Source organism: Ambystoma mexicanum, chromosome 5p (genome assembly GCF_040938575.1).
Source record: "Ambystoma mexicanum isolate Mex_15411 chromosome 5p, UKY_AmexF1_1, whole genome shotgun sequence".
NCBI classification, from domain to species: Eukaryota; Metazoa; Chordata; class Amphibia; order Caudata; family Ambystomatidae; genus Ambystoma; species Ambystoma mexicanum.
In genome coordinates this window covers 661,270,589-661,291,404 of record NC_090930.1, presented here as the reverse complement: position 1 = coordinate 661,291,404, position 20,816 = coordinate 661,270,589, and the positions used below count along the sequence as shown (strand labels likewise).

General features: G+C 41.3%; 1 protein-coding gene across 5 annotated transcripts in view; it reads left to right on the top strand.

The window, feature by feature from the left end:
- BTK (Bruton tyrosine kinase) overlaps positions 1 to 20,816 on the top strand; it is an 805,015-nt gene that overhangs the window by 406,827 nt on the left and 377,372 nt on the right. For all 5 annotated transcript variants that reach the window (XM_069613032.1, XM_069613031.1, XM_069613033.1 and 2 more), the window contains one exon: positions 7,760 to 7,825. In XM_069613032.1, coding sequence (XP_069469133.1) covers positions 7,760 to 7,825 — 66 coding nt within the window. The remainder of the gene's footprint in view (positions 1 to 7,759; positions 7,826 to 20,816) is intronic.

Sequence of the window (20,816 nt, the reverse complement as noted above, 5' to 3'; positions counted from 1 at the left end):
TCTTTCAGCTTCTCTTCGGTTCTCTCGATCCAGTGGCGACTCTGCCTTCCTAGTCCCAGATACCTGCTTTTTATGCAGGTTTCCCCCATTCACACAGCCTGGCTGTCAATCACATAGCGGGGTGGCTGTCCTGGCAGGACAGTCACCTAGCCAATCAAACCAGAGTGTGACTTGGGTTTCCTAGGGAATCCTGTGCAGGGGGCCTAAAACCCCTTCCTCACATCCTGTCCCCCCAGACTCTCAGGTACCTAAGGAGGGCTTCTGAGCAGAAGCCCGCCAAGGACGGCGAACAAAGATACCAGACCTGGTTTGGTGTGCAGAGTAAAACATGAGAAAGTCTGTTACAAAAAGAAATGGTGAATAAACCCAACTGGAACCAAATAAAAGTAAATGGGGTCCAGCGGATTTAAATTTGGGGCTACCAAGATAGCCTAAAACGGTACCAAGGCTATTTACATAGACCGCATAGAAAAATATGGCAGATACCACTGCCACCAGCCAAATCTTAAAGCAAGGGGAACAAAATAATGTTCCATGAGAGACAGACGAAAAGGGATAACTATTAAACCTTTCCAGAACTCTATGTAAGATAGTTTGTACTGGGTCTGTGAATTTAAAAAGACTAATAAAGTCAATGGCAACTTTACATGTTCTGGGAGACAGTAGTCAGTCCCAGAATATGGAGTTTAGAGTGGGAAGTCTGGAAAAGACAACCCTGTGTCACTGCACTAAAGGTGCTGTGTGACACACAGTAAAAAGATGATGCCTATGGAGTAGGTGAGGCTCCACAGTCTATAAGCACAAAAATGTAAAACACACAGCAAAACACATGTAAGAGTGGGAAAAAAAGACTCACACTCTTAACAGGTGAAAAAAAAGAAATCCAGCAAAGCTGCCGAGGGACTCAGTAGGTAAGGGAAATTAGCCATTCTGGAGAATTCTCCCTAACACAAACTATATCAAACTCTTCTGGATCGAGGGAGAGGATAGCATTGTCCTTGCCTTTCATTCTCAGTACGTAATTGAGGGCTATCCTCATGTTATCTGTGGAGTGTCGCTCCATAATTAATTCCATCAGGCCGTGGGGGAGCAAACTGGGGAGAAAGTGCTCTAAACTCTTTGCAAGGCATTTGGCCAGTATTACAACATCCATTATTATTACAGATATAGGCAGCCCTGCAGATAAGTGGTGCTCAAGCCCATTTAACTCTATAAAATCAAATAAAATATGTTCAACAAATATAAATTGGGAATAACAACAGAATAAAAAATAGGAAACAACAAAAACATAGTATCCTATCCCCTCGCTTCCACTCAAACAGTACAATCAATATGATTTTCAGATCAGTGGTGCCAGCAGAGTAATGCCACAGAAAGAAGCACTACTATTATTATTATTGCCTTGCCTGAAGAGGCACTTTAAGCTAAAAAGATTTACACAGTGTCATGTGTTATGGATTACAAAAAGATATCTGTTTAAGAGGTAAAATACCCCCATTGGGAATAGGATTTACTTTACTCCCTAAAAGTAATTTTTCTCCCAAACACAGGAGGCGAAATACCCCCACTTTAAAATCAGGTCTAGAGCTCTGGATAAGACCCGCAGATGGAGGCAACTTCCGAGGTTAAAAAAAGGACTAGCATTACACTCAAAAAGATTGCTGAGACCACTCATCTTTTTACATAGTCCCCTCAGGCCCCATATGTTGTTAAACAACAAGAGCTACTAACCCAGAGCTCAACATCAACATAGATGATCATTCTCAACCAACACAAGCCTTGAAGAAGACCCAGAAGGGTTGAAACACGTGTTGGCTGAACTGTTTAATAAAATCACCACAATAGCAAGCTACAAGACTCCTCTGAAATTCTTTCAGAATCTGATAACACTATCCAGTTAATATCTCCATTGACCCAGAGCCTGTGTGGCCCAGGTTCATAACCAATTCTGTCCATACCATTAGACTCAACCATTAAAGTAGACAGTGATCCCTCAACAGGGGGATGGCTGTGCCAGTTTGGAGTCAATAGTTTCTAGTCTATTGGGATGCCTTTAGGGCTCGCCACCTAACCTGACTCCCTTTCAAAGTATCTTCATTGCAAACATTACATCCTCCTTTTGTATGTGAGTTTACAGCGCTGTCTGATCAACTTCTGACAGGAGCGGTACGTCCAATTTGCAAAAGAAGGCATTGAAAAATCTGATTCATCCTTATATGGATATTGAAAGTATAGATCTGTATAAAAAAGACACACTTTTCGTTAATACTCTTTGTACGTGTAACCCAGTCACACTCTTCAGTAACAATCACAGAGATTGGATTTAGAGTTCTAAGTTCATGGGGACATTTTCCAGGCGTGTGAAGGGAAGGCTAGGACATTTCACAGCATGTCACAAAAAGCTCCAGGGAGGAATGTTTAAGTCTAATCTAGAGCATATTTGTTTAAATCTCAAACAAAAAGTGAAATCCCTTTTTTGTCAGGTTTGGGCCTTCCTAGATCGATAAAATACAACTCATTTGCCAGGCCATGGAGGTGCTCAAAGTCTTCTTTGAAAGGAAAGTAGATCACTGTTCATGAACTGGCTAATTGTGATGGTAAAATCGCCTATATTTACACTCTGACTATACATTTTTCCATCAATTTAACATAAAAGGTAGTGAACACCGGGGTTGGACGATAAACATTCAGAAGAGTGATTCCAATCCTCCATGACATGCTCTTAACTGGACTATATCAGTCTTCCGTATCTACCATTGCTGTGTTGAGCAGGAGGGCTTTACAGAGATTTCCCTTAAGCTTTTTTGGTGTGTCTTCCTGACTTAGGGAACAAGTGGTTCCCTCAAGCTCACCACATCACACCACAGTGGTTTTGTGACAGAGCAACCCATGCCCAACTCTCAAGTGGTGGAGTGAGGTGGTTAACAGGTACAATACACATTTTTCATTGATAAAAATTGAGAGAATTTCTACATATTATTTTTGGCATAAAGAAATGTAATCTTTATATAGGAAAAAGCAAGAGACACATCCCTACAATTACAAGTATGTAAACGTTGTAAAATATATACGGCACTGTAACAGGTAAGCAAAAACAGTTTCAAAGGAGTTCTTAAGAGTTCAGTAATGAGTCTGTCCTATAAGGGGAAATGCAATACTAGATATGTAAACCTCCCCTATTCAGGCCAGAAAATGTCTCCAAGAAACTAAGGGGTACCGGTTGTGCACATTTGGGGCAGGCTTTGGCAGCCAAGGGTTACAATCTGCGAAAGTGTCCCAATGAGCGGTTTCTGGAACTCTGATGGAATTCAAGGCACCAAAGATCATTGGTGGTGAAGAAGGGGCACAGAGATGAAGAAACAAGCAAAGACAGGACTAGCCACTGAGTACCTGAGAGTCAGAAGAGCAACACCCTGGGTTTGAAAATGACACACCAGTACAGGCAGAGCACCAGGACCCTTGGGAAGGGCAATTATTTAAGATTCAGTCGTTCCTGGGTAAATGTTTTGAGCCAGATTAGCTGAAAAGTGGAGCCGGTGTGCTGGGTGGACGTCAGTGATGCATGGTTCTCCCATTGTCATCAGGCGCATGATTCAGCTTCTGAAGCTGGGGTCATGTGAGGCGAGCTCAAAGAAGAACACTTGTTGAATACAATCTTGTGATATCACACAGGAGAGAAGCCAACCATGGAAGGACAGGAAGGCTTGTTAGGTGGTGAGGTTGCAGGACGGGCCACTGGAGCCTCCCAGATGTAGGTTATGCAACCATGGCACCTGCATAATGTCCTAGGATTAAGAAATGCAGGTTGGTTTGGCACAGAGTCTTCAGAGGCCTGGAAGAAATGGTACTCCCATTTATGGACCTAGTGATGCAGGCACAGTCAAGAGTTTCAGGGACACTAGTCCTTCGAGCAGGAGTGGGATCCAGTTGTTCCCGCTAGGTCAGGGGTAAGGAGTGCAGTAGTCAGTCCCTTCTGGTCTTCCAGAGGGGCAAAGATTCAGTGGATCATCAAAGGATAATAATGCAGAGCTTCAGTCTTTCCTGAATCAGCAATCCTTCCAGGAACGTAGGTGAAGAGTTCAAGCAGTAGATAAGATGCATGCTTAAACTCCTACTTGGGAGGCAGTGAGTGAACGCAGCGCCTAATCACACACCAATATTCATTCAAACAAAAGGATGGTCAACCAATGGCAGACTATTTCTTCAAAGACACTGATGCACTAACGAAGGGTTCTCACACAACAGAAGTGAATCCACACCATCCCAGACAGGAATCTACATATACAAGTCAGAACAGGTTACAGTATTACTACAGCCCCCATTCCTGGGATACAGGCATCAAGTGGTCCAAGGATAGCCACTTCCTCTCCCGCACAGAAAGGGGGATAACGGAAATAACGGAAAGTCATGTGACCCCTCAGATCTTCGAGTAAAAAATAAAAACTCCATTTTGTGAAATGGACGAGGGAATGAAAAAGGAGCCAGTCAGGCAAAATGGATTAAACCCAGTGGACCCATATTACACAAGCAAAAATGCTACCACCAGCCTAGCCACACAACTAAAGAGAAAGGCCACCTTCCCTGTCAGACTATGGGGTAGTAGTGGGGTACCATTGCCTCAGAAGCCATTCAAACTTTTAAGGCAGAGCACGCTAATCCAGAGCTACATTAGCAGTCAGACTTTGTATTAAGCCTGGCTAAGATAAAAAGAAAGTCCAAAATCCAGAAAAGCCTGAAAAAGTACAGGAGGATACTGCATGAGGTAAAAGGTGGTCTTCTTTCCAAGAAGAGGATGCATGGCCACCCACCAGTGTAGAAAGACTTAGGGCCTCATTACAAGTAGGGTGTTATGTGGGAAATGGGGCAGAAATTCGTTTACTGACACTTTTACTGCACTGTCGAATCAGGCGTATGAGAAAATGGACGCTAATTAGTGCCAGCGCAATTATCACTGGCATCTGGCACTAATTCCACTGGCGGAATGACTGCCAATAAGCACAATGGTATTTCCACCACATTGCTTGTTGAAATACCACCAAAATGGCCAGTAATACTGCCAAAAACACAGTGCAGTTACCTCCACCTAAAAGGTGGAGGTAAATGCATATATGGGATAGAAAACAAGTCACAGGTGCACCTAATCCACTCAGGAAGACTACATAAGGCCCACAACTGACCCAAACACACTTCCAAACACCATGCTCCCACTAGCTGTCGCTAACTGGGCCATGCAGCTCCTCCTGCTCCATATTGAGCTGCAGAGGCAGGAGCAGCAGCACAGAGTATAGGGCGCAGAGAAGAGGAGGTGGAAACGCAATGCAAGGTGAGCACCCATTCCCTGGTTCAGACCCTCACCCTGGCCATTGACTGATGCCCAGCGCATTAGCCTGTATCACCTGAACAGGGAAACAATTGCAGAGGTGCTGGACATAATTCACAACATCCAGAGCAAGATCAATATCAAGACAGCCCTACCTCTGCTGCTAGAGCTTGTGTTGTTGCTACATTTTCCTACCAGTGGCACCTTCCAGCACTCTGTGGGCATGCTGCATGGCATGTCCAAGCCCACTTTTTCACTTGTGAACATGCAGGTGCTGGAAGCATTCCTGTGCCATGCATCTCGGCACATCTTCCTTCTTACCAGCCTGGCACAGACAAATGCCACAAAGGCACGTTTCTCTGCAGCAGCCCACCTGTCAAACGTAATTGCAGCAGTTGACTGCACCCATGTCGCGTTGTTTGCCCCGAAGGCATTGGAAAGAGTCATCCCGCAACAGGAAATAGTTCCACTCTGTGAGTGTGCAGGTTACGTGCGACCTGACAATAATACACTGCTGCACCTGCTTCTCTCGATCCACCCAAGGTCCTCCGTAGCAGTAATCTGTCTGCGTACATTGAGAGCCATGGAGTGCAACTATTATGGATGCTTGTTGAGTTCAAGTGCCATCACACAATACAATCTCGTAGCACCAGTTGTATGCCATGTGAAGGGGGTGTGGCGGTTAGAACATTTCTATCACTGATCAATGCATGCCCTGTCAAGAAACCGTACATGCAGGGCCTCCCCTCGCATGCTGCACATGGCAACCACCAACCCACAGGACTCGGCCCAGCAGGACTGTGCAGTAGTATGACAGCATTGCATAATGCCCCGATAAGTAACTCCTGCATAAACAGATGACTACATTGGACACACATACCTACACAGCCAATGTAACAGTTCAACACTGCACAATGAAAATGCAACACTGCCAGACACTGATGGCAAGAACACTGTAAACCACGTGTGTGTATCCTTTTGGCAACAAACACCCTGCAGAGCACTACCTGATAGCACAGGCCCAACACAGACAACATGCACATTTAATATCCTATCAAATGCCATGACTGGCACAACGTGCTTGTGAGCTGTATGAACAAACAGTGTATCTCTAAGTGACAATGCACATGTACTCCCATGATATAGTACACCATATAGTACAAATGCAATATCAATGCATCAAGACAGTGTCCATCAACAAAACATATAAGACGCTATGCATACTCAATGCAATGTGACTGACATCTGTGTCCTATCCTCTTGCAGGTGACTCTGGTTACCCCCAGCTCCCATGGCTGATGACACCTGTGAGTAATCCACGTACACCACAGAAGGTGGCCTAAAATTACACATCAGGACCAGACTCTGCTTTGAGCAGACCTTTGGCCTGCTGAAGGCATGCTTCCGGTACCTGGACCGTTCTGGAGGGGACCTGATGTACAGGCAAGGGAAGGTTGGCCAGATATTTGTTGCTTGTGCCATGCTGCACAACATCTGCCTCAGCAAAATGTCCCCATGCCCACTGATCTGGACATGCTTCCCCCAGAAGACAGTGATGCACTATCCACAGATACAGTGCTGCCTCACATTGAGTGCGAGGAAGCCAGGGACGGATGTCTGGTGTGGCAAGAACTAATAGAAAATATTATCAGGGCCACCCTTACACTGTCAAGCGATGCCCCTCATTGATTAGGAAAAATGAATTAACTATGTTGCATGCTGGCTTTGCTCGGGTGATTGAGTTGCCCTACTCTACCACTATACTTTCGATCTTCTCAAGAGGTATTGAACGAACTTTGATTTGCTTTTTTAAAGATTGGACTTAGTATTCAAGACATGTGTGAAGATTGACTTTCATAAAAATATGTACAATATACTGATGGGGTGCAATACGTCCCAGATGGATACATTTGAGTGGAAGCATGCATAAGATATAAACAATGTGCAAAAGTAGAAGTGGCTTTGTCATGTTCACAAATTAGAAGAGGCAGCGGGCCACAACCCAACAATTATTTTGATTTTAAGTCATATTTTCCTGGAGTCCGTCTACTAACTAGCATACTGAAAACTTAGCTTGAACACTCTGGTCTTGTAAACAAGACTACACTGAGCAGCATGGGAGTGGTACCCAGTCCGGGTACTGCACTTGGCCCCTGCATGAAGTGCAATACAAGAAACTAATTACATTGTTTTTATATCATTGGCATTAATTTAACTGAGTTCAGAAATAGTACCATATGTTCCACAGCACAAGAAATTACTGAATTACACAACAAAAGCAATATAGAAAACAGAATCCAAGACTATATTTGTTATATTTATTCAAGCCTGTGATCTCAGTAAATTCAAACATGTTGCAGTTTACCTTCTTAGACCAGACAGCCGTTGCTCCAGAAAAACATACTTTTATAGTCCTTTTGTTTTGCTTTTCACTTACAGCAAAGGAGTGATGAAGATGAAACTGGACAACTTTCTAAAATTGAACGGTTCCCATACCCATTTCAGGTGAGTTATGATTTTTTTTTAATGGTTTATGGGTAATAAACATCTACCATAAAATGGCCTCCTGGCAGTGGCATCACAGATCTGAGAGGAAATGAAGTCCTTCCTCTGTAGCAGGACGGGGATTTACAGAGCGGTCTAGGGCAAGCAGTGATAGGTGGTGACATCATGGACTGAAGAGTACTCTAGGATTTAAGGGGCGTGGTGCCTAATTATACTGATTACAAGCTTGAAACTACCGCCCAACTCGATTACCTTTTCGGCCACTTGTAATCAGACAAAATCTGCACAAGCATGGCAGTGCTACTCCCTATTTTTGGAGGCCATTTGACTACATGGGGATTTTGGGGAAATTACTGTGCATGGAAATTCTGCCTTACAGTTTTTGTCACTAATGTGCTGGATATACCTCCAGCCAAGGGTTGGTGGAATCTCCTCCTCATTACTGCCAAACTCTGAAAGACAGATGCAGGAGAAAATGAATAACATGTTTTATGTACAAATAAAGGGGATTGTAATAATTTTGAGTAACGGAGATATTGTGGAGATAAGAGAGTCCTATTTCAAGGGAATTAGAAGGAGACACTTCAAACTCCAACGGGAGCAGAGAGAAATAAAAAACACACAGGTCAGGACTGTGTAAGGTAATGTCTCAAACCCTGCATAGGGTAAAAAGTACCCTCAGAAGTACCCTCAGTATGGGGGTGTGCTAAATGTAGCAGTAATTCTATACCCATAATGAGGCCTGGAACAGGAGTGATGGGGGCAGCACGGTGTGAAAAAAGTCACCTGCTTAGCCTCAAGGAGCCTTTGCTGGGCCCTCGAAGCTGGAGAGATATGATCTGTACATTTCAAACGTGGAAGAATGTGTGTGGCTGCTTTCTGCTGCCCCAGACACCATTTAAGCAGGCACTGTAAATATCCCAGATAAGCAGCATTAACATAACCCTAGCAGGGTAGAGTTGTGGACAGCACCGCCTTTGCTATTTCTTAGAAAGCCAGGTAGCATGGTATGTACTTCAAAGTTCAGAGACTTTAGCATCTCAACTAACTGATAGCCATAACCACATCAATTAAGGATACTTTTCAATCAAGAAGACAAAGTTTTCTATCTCTTTTAAACTATTTTTCGGTTTAGTAAGTTGAGATTCTTACCAGAAATGCCACACAGAAAATCAATAGGCAGCAGTCACATTTCAGGGTGCCCTTAAATTGTGAGTGTGAAAAGGTGAGGAGAGGTTTTTGGCTGGAATTTAACGGGGGGGGTCAAAGAGACATTAAAATAGGACATTTGGTAACAGACCAACATCCATAAATAGGTCTTACATCAGTGATTGCAAGATTACATATTTAAAATGATTACATAAGGCTTAGGCTGGCCTGAGAGCTGTAGGGGAAGAGCATTAAGCTCTTCTCTGGCTAGTGGGCGGAGCTTCAGTCAGGTCTTGAATATGTGGGTCTACTATATTTTAGAGGTGCCACAATATGCATGGACTTAAAATCTTACAGGACTTTGACAGTCCTGGTTTCCGAGCAGCGCAGAGGTAGGTCTAGGACAAAGTTGGGGAAGTCTTAGGACAAGACATTAGGTATGTTTCTATACCGGAAAGAGGCCATTCTTCATTCCTCAAAGGAGAACATGATTCTTCAAAGGAGAACATGAAACAATCTGTCCATGAAAGGGGTCTGTAGTCAACAATCATGGTATTGGTGTCAATAATGCATGATCTAGAGCAGGGGTCTGCAGCCTGTGGCTACCAAAGTGTTTGAGACTAGATTTCCCTTGCTACCTCCCCCTTGACAATGCTGGCTAGGAATGATGGCCGATGTAGTCTGAAGCATCTGGCGAGCCAATGGTCGCCGACCCCTGATATAGACTGTGGCTTGCTTCATATGCGTGTACCATCCTACCAGCAACGACACTGGACCTGTTGACAAAAAGGAAGACTGTATGACTATAGCTCTTTCAATATAAAAGTTCTTTATTTTTGGGTGATTATGATCCCATATGGAAAATCCACTTGGCAATTAAACCGGTGGCCCTGCTTCCCATCTTTCATCAAGCATCAGACATCTATAAACACTTCTTAGAGATAGATAAGAGAAAATCAGATGCCTGGGAGTTTTTTCATCATGGCCTTTATTAGCTGGAATAACAAGACACACACTCAAAGAAATGTTTTCCTTTAACCTGCTTTATAGTATTTCTAGATGATGGATCATGTTTATGCAAATGACTACCTTGTACATGGTCTGCTTCTGATAGGCCCCCTTAGTCAGAGAGAAAACATTCCTTCAGTATCATTGGATAGCTTAACCTGTGTGTACAACATGCCCACATTGGCATAGCTGGTATCCACAATTTTCTCTGACACACACAACTGATAAGCTTATTTTAGACTTCGCTGGACACAACTATGACAGTGCTCAACTCCTGCCAAGAACATTTCTACGCACAGATAGCTAATCCTTATCTGATTGTTGAGGTCCGGCCACGTTAGTTAGTGTTCTATACTTTTGGAAAAATATATAAACTCTGTTATAAGGTGCCAACATAATAAAGCTGGTCTATCAGAATAGTCTGAATGACCCATGTTGTGCCCTCTACAATAAGATAGATAAATGTATCTAAACTTCCCTTACTTATCTGGCCTTATCACAAGCTTGTCTGCATTTTCTGCCAATTTCCATTTTCAATTTAACAAACCTAATTACCTCACTGTGAGATACTGCCAAAGACTATCTCCAATGTATCAGCGGCCTCTGTTGCTTGTCTGAAAACTCTTGGCATGGGTCATAGTCCTCTGCATCTGGCTTAGTCCTGGAAACCATTTTGCGCTCGAGTATCCATTTTGAAATATATTTTTGCCTGACACTGTATTTTGCTTCATGGACCTATATTTATTTAATTAAGCATCTCCCACTTTGTATCCTTGTGCACTTATGGAGTGTGTTTAACATTAAAAGTACTCTTCATTTCTTGGGCCATCCCAACCCAAATATGGGCAGTGCCATGAGCACATTTTACTTTAAATAAAGGCACTCTAATCCTGATTTCTGCAATGATGGATGGGGGAGTGACCTTATTTGATCTGTCTATCATGTTATCTATATTCAGTTGAGGGGGAGAGGTTGACACATCCTATACATTCCCCCCTCTGGTCTATATTCAACCAGTGTTTAATATTCAACCACTACACCCAGTGTCCACCCTCCCCCATATGCAGTGTACCTATGCCTCCCTATATCAGTCACCCCCTCAATGCAATGCTGTACCTCAAAAGGGGAGGTATCATAAAAGACACTTCTAAAGAATCAATATTGTCTTCAACCACATTGCATTCTCCTAATATAAGATATATATGTATCTCTTTTCTGTCAAACGATTATGGCATATGTTTTGCCCTCTTTTAATCCTTTTATGTACGTATCCCCAAACAGTAACTTTTTTTGGTCCCATCTGGTTCCCACCCCTGTTACCCACTTAAATGTTAAAATAACATGCACAGCAAGTGATTTCGGCTACCATGAGAATTGGGAGAGTTCATTAGAACATATTCTCATTCCTTGAGGGAACCCACCAGCCCATTGTCTACTGTTCCTTCCACTTGCAACACTTATATACATATATATATATATATTTTTTTTCTTCTTCCTCCCACCCCATAACCCTTCCTTGGTCCCTACCATCTCCCCATGCACGTTCAGTTTTGTCTTCATTTTATTCATCTTCCATCTGCACATCTTCCGCCCGATTCTTTATTCTCCTTATTCCAAGACAAAGGAATTTCTCAATTTAGTCCATTTCTGTTTGTTTTATTTGTCCTTTGGGCTGCTTTGCAGCAAGATGAAGGTCCCCTTAATTCATAGGCCAGTCTTTTAGGATCCACTGTTTTGTGACCACAGAAGACTCAAACCCTCAATCTTCTGATTCAAATAAAATAGTCAGTTTGGGGCATTATATTGTTTCTGGGAAACACAAGAATGGGGGAGTTTCATAAAGAGAGTCTTCAGTTTTAGTTGCAACTGGGCATATGGCTGGGTCCATGACAATGAGGGCTTTTCTCCCTGCTCGCAGGATCAGTTGCCTTTAATCACATGGAGTGCAGGTGCTGCCCATCTATCTTTGATATAAAAACTGGGTGAGTTTCTTGAAGAATAAGTACATTTTTATCACCAATACTTCTTCCTCAAACCTAATCCTTATAATAACCGTGTCCCTTTCCTTAAAGCACTCCTACCTCCTAAAAACAATTGCTACTGAATGTTCTCTTTTTCTAATATAACAGAATGGCTGCTTCTTTCTCCCTTTCCTGAATATCTTAGCGTCACCTATGCTTATTTGTATACTGCTACCTGGGTGTGTCTATGACATGAGACCATAAAGCACATACATAATTGTTTTTTCTTTCATTTGCCACATCTTTTCATGGGCTCGCACTCCATTTTTGTTCTTTCTTATAGTGTGTTTATTTTCTAAGTGACAAAGACATTTTCTTCTCTGTGGTCGTGTGATCCTTCACACCAACAGAGTTATACTGTTTCGTTCTTTATGAAAAAAATGATAAAAAGACAAATCAGACAACAAAACAAATCCAATAATTTTTTTTTAAAAGGATGTCATCTTCTTCGGCTGCTCCCTTTCTTTCTTCTTTGCATATCCATGGCAATATTGTTTCATGCTCCCTGTAGAAACCGAAATATAGGCAAAGTCATGATAAGTTAGCAAAGCAATCAGTTAGTTCCTTAAAATAGGCCTTGGTTATGAATTTTTCCTTCCATATGATGTTGCTGGGGTCATTTCTTTGTGTCAATAAAATGCAAAATTTGTGTGATTTCTTTGTGTGTGATCAATAAAATGCAAAATTTGTTTTCTTAAAAAATGGAAACAATGGTGCACCTTAACTAGTCTTTTCTTTTTGAATTATCATAAATATAGTGGCAGCCTTGTTGTGAATGTTTTCGCTATGCTGAAAATGTCCTGTGGACTTTGTAGTCCTCCTCCTGATGGTGTGGGACCGGAGTCTCTTCTTTCTTTGGTGTATTTATTCTGTTGAGACATAATTAACATTTTTTGTTGCCCTTCCTAAACTAATCATACTGACCTGTGGTATTTGAAAATAAGCACTGATCCTATTAAGTGCATGCAAATGTGGCATATAGGCATACAAAATTTGCCTATCCCTAAATGTTCATGCATTTGCCAAATGTACATACTTGACATTCTTATCGGCAGGATTACAAAAAGGTTACTCCACCTTTTATCCAAAAGTCTTCTTCATTCTCTTCATTCGATATGGCCATACTCACATATATGTACTATTCTGTGCTCAAACCTGTCAACATCTTTCTTGGGAAAAATTCTATCTATTTAAAAAGATTGGATCCCTTACTACCTTATTCTGTACTCACCTTGGTCCTCTTTCTCCTAATATTGTTTAATGAGGCTATTCAGACACTTAATGTGTCCACTGGTACTTACCTTTTTTTTCTACTTGGCCACTAGTTCTTACCTTTGTCATAATGTTTCTTCCCATTATATCGTTATACTCAGCTACTGCCAAATAGACATTCCTCCCGAGCTTCAAAAATGACAATTTTTTCATCTATAATACATAAATCAACATTTTCATATAAACATAAACAATGTTTTGTTACTTACTCTCACATGTTATTTTGTGCAATTCTGCTTGAAGTTCTCTCATACTGTTAGATCAATCTTGGCCGTCCATACCTTTTTGGCCTTTCATTAATCATATTTATTTTATCAAATATACTACACTGATCAGTTTAAACAGGCACCATCCATTGCTGTTCATTGTTTGTAAATCAGAATATTTTATCCACACCTTCCTCCATCAACCTTGTGGCAAAATTATATTTTTTCCCTTTATATATACCTTCTATCAACTTGTATTTTTTGTTGCTTTAATATTCATTCATTCATTTTTTTATTTTTTATTTTTTTATTTCACCCCCTGGTTTGACATCAATGTTTTGGTTAGGTACATCTTACTTCAGCGCTTTAGTTTTAACTGTTTTTTATTATCTTATATTAATTAGTCTAACACAATACAATCTCTTATACTTGACATATTATAATCGCAGGGCCTATGTGACTTCCTTTCAGTATCCCTTATGAAAAAAATCTTGCTTATTCACGACCACATAAAGGACAGCCTGCCCTTTCTTACTGCCGCTACAGCTGCCATGACTGCCCTCCGGCTAGTTCGTCCTGGTCCATCTTACCCCAGTTTTCTAATTCTGATGTTCTGCTGGTTATTTCCAAACTGAAATCTGCATCCCCTGGCGAGGCTATACCCCTTTCTCTATTAAAGGCAACATATGTCGATCTGATCGGACATATTACCACCACTGTCAATATCTCCTTTTCTAGTGGAGAAATTCCCCACTCACTCAAGCATGCTTTGGTGGTTCCACTTCTTAAGAAGCCCTCTCTTGATCCCGATGTACTGTCCAACTACCGCCCTATTTTACTTCTTCCCTTCCTTATGAAGCTTATGGAAGCACTGGTGTTCCCCCTCTTGTCTAATTTTCTTGAGTCCTCTCACTTCTTTGACTCATTCCAGTGTGGGTTCTGGCCGGGTAGGGGCACTGAATCTGTCCTGAACTCGGTACTGGACAATTTAGTGCGCCTGGTTGATGAGGGTGTTGTCGGAGCAGTCCTCCTTTTAGATCTGTTGGCTGCTTTCGACATGGTCGATCATTCCATCCTGCTCTCTCGCCTCTCAGATGCAGGCCTCTCCGGCCAGGCTCGACTGATTCATGTCTTTTCTGTCTGACCGGTCCCAGTCTATTTCTCTTCCTCCTTTTCATTCGGCCCTGGTCTCACTCCTTTGTGGTGTTTCCCAGGGCTCTGCACTCTCCCCTATCCTTTTCAATGTCTATATCTGACTTCTTTTGCTTCTTATTCAGGCACATGGGTTCTGCTACTATTCCTATGCGGATGATACCCAGATCCTTGTTCGCCTTGATCTCACGCACGCCGACACTGCAGCTCGGCTGAGAATCTGTCTGGCGGATCTGGGGCGTTGGATAATGAGAAGCTGGCTGAAATTTCATCAGCAGTAAGACTGAGGTCCTGGTTGTGGGTACTACATCTCCCCAACGTTTCTGGACCTCGCAATTCTGGCTGTCGAGTTCGGGACCTCTCCCCCTTCTGGTGCAGTCAGTCTGGAACTTGGGCGTAGAAATCTCTTCTTCTCTTGCCCTTGATGACCAGTTGGCTAGCGTATGTAGGTCTGGGCATTTCAAACTCTGCATTTTGAGGAATGTTCTGCCTGTCATTCCCGCCGAATGTCAGGCAACTGTGGTGGCAGCACTGGTCCTTAGTTCCCTTGAATACTGCAACTCTCTCTATTTGGCCCAACCACATTATCTGATAAATAGGCTCCTATTATTGCAAAATGCGGCTGTCCGCTCTATACTTAGCCCCCCTTTTGCATGCCATCTTTCACCTCTACTGAGGAAACTGCGCTGGCTTCCTGTGGCCAGCCGGATCCTGTTTAAATCCATGTGCCTTGTGCTCCATGCCATCTATGGCATGGGTGCTGAGTATCTTCAGGCCAAATTTGTTCACTACATTCCGAACCACTTGTTGAGATCTCAATCTTTACTCAAGTAGCTGTCCCTCGCTACAGTCTGTCGCGCAAGTGTGGACAAGCCTTTCTTCTCTGTGCTGGCTACATGTTCTTGGGATGATCCTCCCCTTGCTCTTCGTGCTACTGCAGATCATCTCACCTTCCGCCGACTTCTTAAAACTATTTTTTTTAAATATGGGTCTTAGGTCCTGATTATGTTTCTGTCCTCCAACCTCACGTCAGCGCCAAGATGCCCTTGGGTGTACGTGCGCTTTATTAAGTTTCCTTAACATAACATATTCCCTTACATATGTGTACTTTTATTTTGTCCCCCTATATACATTTTTCCTCCACTGTCTTAGTGGATGTATTGTCTTCTGTTTTTGTTAACCATTCTGGGAATTTTATGTGCCCTGCCAGTAGGAATCCTTACCACTCGTATACTATGTTTTATAGTGTATACCCTTCCTTTCTCTTCTTGAGCCTGTACATTCAAGGTATCCCTAGCTCTCTTCCATTTATAGTGTCCAAAAATCCAGCTACTCTTATATTGTGTTTCAGCAGGACATAATGTTTGTATCTAATGTAAAGCGAAAGCAGCCTATATCTGTGAGTGTATTCTCATTGCAGTATTGACTTCCTTCTCTGACTAACTAAATGTGTTTTATGTGAATTGAGCCTGTGATCCATTGATTCCCTGTATTTTCACAAGATTGTGTGTGTATGTGGGTACGTGTGTGAGTGTGTCTGCATTTGTGAGTGCGAGTGGGTGAATGTATGTGTGTGTGTGTGTGAATGTATGTGTGTATTTATGTTTATGTTTCAGAATTTATATAGTGCAACCAGGTACCCAAAGGCTTAAGGGTGCTTGACATCCAAACAGTGAACTAAACAAGATAAACAGCAGAGACAGGTAGTATCTCTGGCCTCACTAGACATGAGCTATCTTGCCATATTGTCGAATATCTGGTGGTTTAGGAAAAGAGTGCTGTTTTAAGCTTTTTCTTAAAGACATCAGTGGATATAATAACTCTCAATCATGGTATTAATGTGTTCCATGCCTGGGGTGCCGCAAAGGTGAAAGCAGCATCCCTAGCCTTCTTGGTCTTACATCGAGGAATGGTGAGAAGATTCGAGTCATCTGATCTCAGAACTCTAGCGATGTGATTTAAGATGATGACTTCTTTGAGATACATGGGCATTTGGCCCTGCACACATTTGTGGGTGATGAGAAGCAACCTAAAGGAGACCCTGGCCTGAATGGGAAGCCAGTGGAGACTTCTTCTTGCTTCTGACACATGATCTCTTTTTTTAAGGCATTTACCGACACTTACTGCTCCATTCTGAATTACTTGTAAACGGTGAAAGTCCGCTAAAGGGAGTCCCACCAGCAGGATGCAACAGTAATCTAGTTTGGAGCCTATAATAGCCCTCACCAGTGTCGCTGAGTTTTTTTCAGATATAAATGGTCTAAGGCTATGGAACAATTTAATAAAATACGATGCCGAGGAGGTCAAACTATTGACCTGGGCTTTCATATTCAGATTTTTATCTAAATAGAGGCACAGGGTTTTCATCTTGCTCAAAACCTTGATAGTGCAATTATCTATGTTAACATTCTTGTACATTGGTCCCAGTTTCTCGATTGTAGTCTCTGACCCGACTAATAGAAGGTCAGTTTTAGAGCTATTAATGGCTAAAGCATTGACTACCATCCAATGTTGGATCTTTTGATAGATTTTATTAGTTATTTTTTCATCCTCCAAGTATGATCCTGACATGGGTATAACACACTGAGTGTCGTCTGTGTAATTCGCAAATAGGATCCCTTCCTGTTCCAACTTCTGAAAGAATGGGATCATAAAGATATTATGAAAACAAGGTGAGACACATGCTCCCTGTGGGGCACCATACATAAGGGTGGTGGGTTTAGCTTCTGCGAAGTCACTAGCTACCCTAACTTGCCTCCCCTTGAGGAAGGAAGAGATCCAATCTGTCGCTGCCGAGGAAAAGTTGGCATTATTCCTTAACCTGGTGGACAGAATGGAATGGTCCACCAGGTCAAAGGCCGCCAAGAGGTCAAGAATCATAAGTAGAGAGATTTGACCCCTATCCATACTCTGCAGAAGATGAGACTTTAAGGCTAACAGAGCAGTCTTGGTTCCATGGTTGATTAAGAAACCTGATTGATAATCATGAAGAATATGATTGTTCTAGAAAAACTGAGATTTGGTTATAAGCCACGCTGTCCAAGATTTTTAACAGAAAAGTGGTATTTGTAATGGGCTTATAGTTCAATGCACTATGAGGGCAGAGGTTGTGCTTCTTAAAAATAGGGGTAATCCATGCATTTTTAATGTTGTCTGGGACCCTATTAAGGGCAAAAGAGGAATTGACAAATTTGGTCAATGCGGGGATAAAAATAGGAGAACATTCCTTTATCATAATAGAAGAACATGGGTCCCCTTTACAGCTCGTACTTTTAAGCTGCATAATAGTTTTAGTCAATTCTTGTTCTGAAATTGGCTGAAAATTAAAGATTGGCTATCTTTGTGTGTGTGCGTGTGCGTGTGCGCTCGCGTTTGTGTGTGTGTGTGTAACTCACCCTCTCCTTATAAGCACATCATGACTCGAACTTAATTATCTCTATTTTTCCCCAATCTCTTGAAAAATCTCTTCACTTTTAATATCTCCAAATTCCACTTTTCTCTACTCCTCCTAATAAATCAATTCATCATGCATAGTAATAATCTATTTTGTCCTCAATAATTGTGCCACGCCTTCCTTGTTTTTCCTTGTCAGCTCCCAGCCTGCTTGCACTTATTCATGAATATGTTTCATCTAAAGAAATCCTGCAAGAAATCTAAATAATGCACTCTTTATTCTTGAAAATCATAATAATCAGGGTGTGTGTTCTATAGAAAATACTCATTTGACCTAATGGCACACCCCTTTACATGTTCAGGCCTTAAAAATACTAGTGTGCTTTCTTATGTGTCTACATAACTAATCCCTAAAACGAGTGCATGTTATCTCCTAGTTCCTTACTGAGATCTTTCCTCAATACAACTATTAATTTGTTATAAAATATAACATGCTCTTTTATCTATAGTGTGTGTAACCTTAGCTTTGGTGCGTTTGAGAGTACTTGCTTTCATTACTTGTGGCTTCCCCATTCTAAATACAAATGTTTGCATCAATGAATGCACTTTTAACATTGTTGCTGAAAAAAGGTGTTTTATCTTATTCATTCTTTCTGTTCCCCATAAATATTTACAGTGCATAGTCTAGTATCCTTTGCTATCGTGTTAACCTACTTTTGAACGTAATTTGCATTCATAATTATTTTTTTATTCATGATACATGTCTCACAAATTGTGTGATCTTGGGCACATTTCTTTTTAATGCCTCTATGCTGTGCGGTGGGCAAGATGCTGTACCCCCTTTTGAAGCTTGCCTAATTTGCTGTGGCTTTGGTGCATATGCTTGAGTGTGCATGTTCAATATCCTTATAACCGTATTGTATTATGGTGCATGTCCCATTCCTCCTCACTCTGTCCTTATTTGCCAATATTATCACTGTTCTGGCTACTTATAACACTCTCCTGTGCTTTCATTTGCAATCTCTGTCTTAGTTGTGCTCTTCCAACACTGTGCCCCTTTTCATCCTTCTTCTCTCCTTCTGCAATCACTTTCCCATTTCCTTCTGCTGACATACCTCCTTGCATTTTTGTTAAAAATTCTATGAAAATAAGCTGTGTGCATCTGCTCTTCCTTTTGGTAGTGCACTGAAACTCTTTAGTGAAGTACCTTTCCTTTTTTCCCAATTACTTTTCATAAATGTGTCTAGATTTTTTTTAATGGTTTCTTTCCGTTGCCTTTTTCTCATCTGTGTAATTGGCCTATGCATGCTTATGAGGGATGATCTAGTGTGTGCCTAACAGAGAAAGCTTCTGGCATTAATTCCAAAATAACTAACACACCCTTTAAAATGGGAAGTGGCTTGTGTAATTTTAGAAAAACTGACCTAATGGGACCAATACGTGTAATGACTGGGGACAATTTCTAGTGTAAAACAGTACACTCACAATATGGTTTAGTCACATATAGCTTTCCTGGCAAAACAACAATGTTTAAAAATATATATCTTTACTTAACTAAACAACCAAGGGCTTAGCCACCCCACAATGTCACATAATTCAATCAAGTGCTCCTTCAGCACATGGCTCCAACATAATCATGCACAAATATCATGAATAAATGCTCTCCTCAAAACCTACTCAATTTTCAATTTCTTCAACTGGTGTTTGTCATATGGACCTAAAGCTGAGCTTCCCTACTCAAGAAACACAAGCATTACATGTGTGTGTCACAAAACCTCTAAAAAACAAAAATCAGTTCAATGAGTTCTGGTTCAAGGCTACATTTTCACAAGGGTGTGAGTCAGACCTGGCTCACTTACAACCTTGTACACAAAATATGCATATTTTCAAAATGCACAAGTCAATCATTATAATACTCTCTCTATTAGAAAATCACTCTACTACTATACACAAAACATTATTTTGTTCTAAAAAAACTAAACGTTACACATTTTTTAAAAATATGTCCTTGCTCTCAATTTATTCTGTGCATGGTCATACATGCATAAGCTCTAGCCCCACTTCACATTTTCATGAATTCTTTATTTATTTTTCTGTCTCAATGTTAATACACAAATATACATTTACACCAAGTTTCTCCTTAATTCACAGACACTTCTCATTTCTCTAAGCTTCCCATATTTTCAATGGTGTTTTATAAAAGTATGTCACTTTACTAAAAAAAACATCATATTCTTAATTTCTCATGCAGAACTAATCCACAGTTGCTTCAACATCAGAGCTGTCTAATGTTTTCGCTCATCTCTTGCCTTTCACAAGGAATGCAAAGAGCTATTTTTTCCTGCACCTATTAATCACTTCCTTGCTTTGTGTCAACTCTTATCTCAGCTTTGAAACTCCCTAGTCTATTTCAAAGCAACATAATGCTGTATCCATTTGAAACGTAACTCTCGCGCTGCACAATATGCATGGTGTCTGTCAGTTTATGCACTCATCCAGCTTTAAAATAAATACACTTTTATTTTATTTTCACTCCTAGGGTATGGCATGTTCAAACTATCTTCTTTTTGTTCAAAGAAAAAATAGAATCACTGCTGTTGTTTTAGCTCACAACACAGCCTGGAATGCTTTTGACTGCACGCTTTCCTAGCCAGAGAAATGCTCGCAGATTTATTTTCACTCCTGTCCTGTCTTCTTCCTTCGTTTAAATATTCTGTTGGTCAGATTTATATCGTTCTTGGTTTTCCAATCTGTGCAGAGTTTTATATGTTGATTTAATTTATTTTGAAC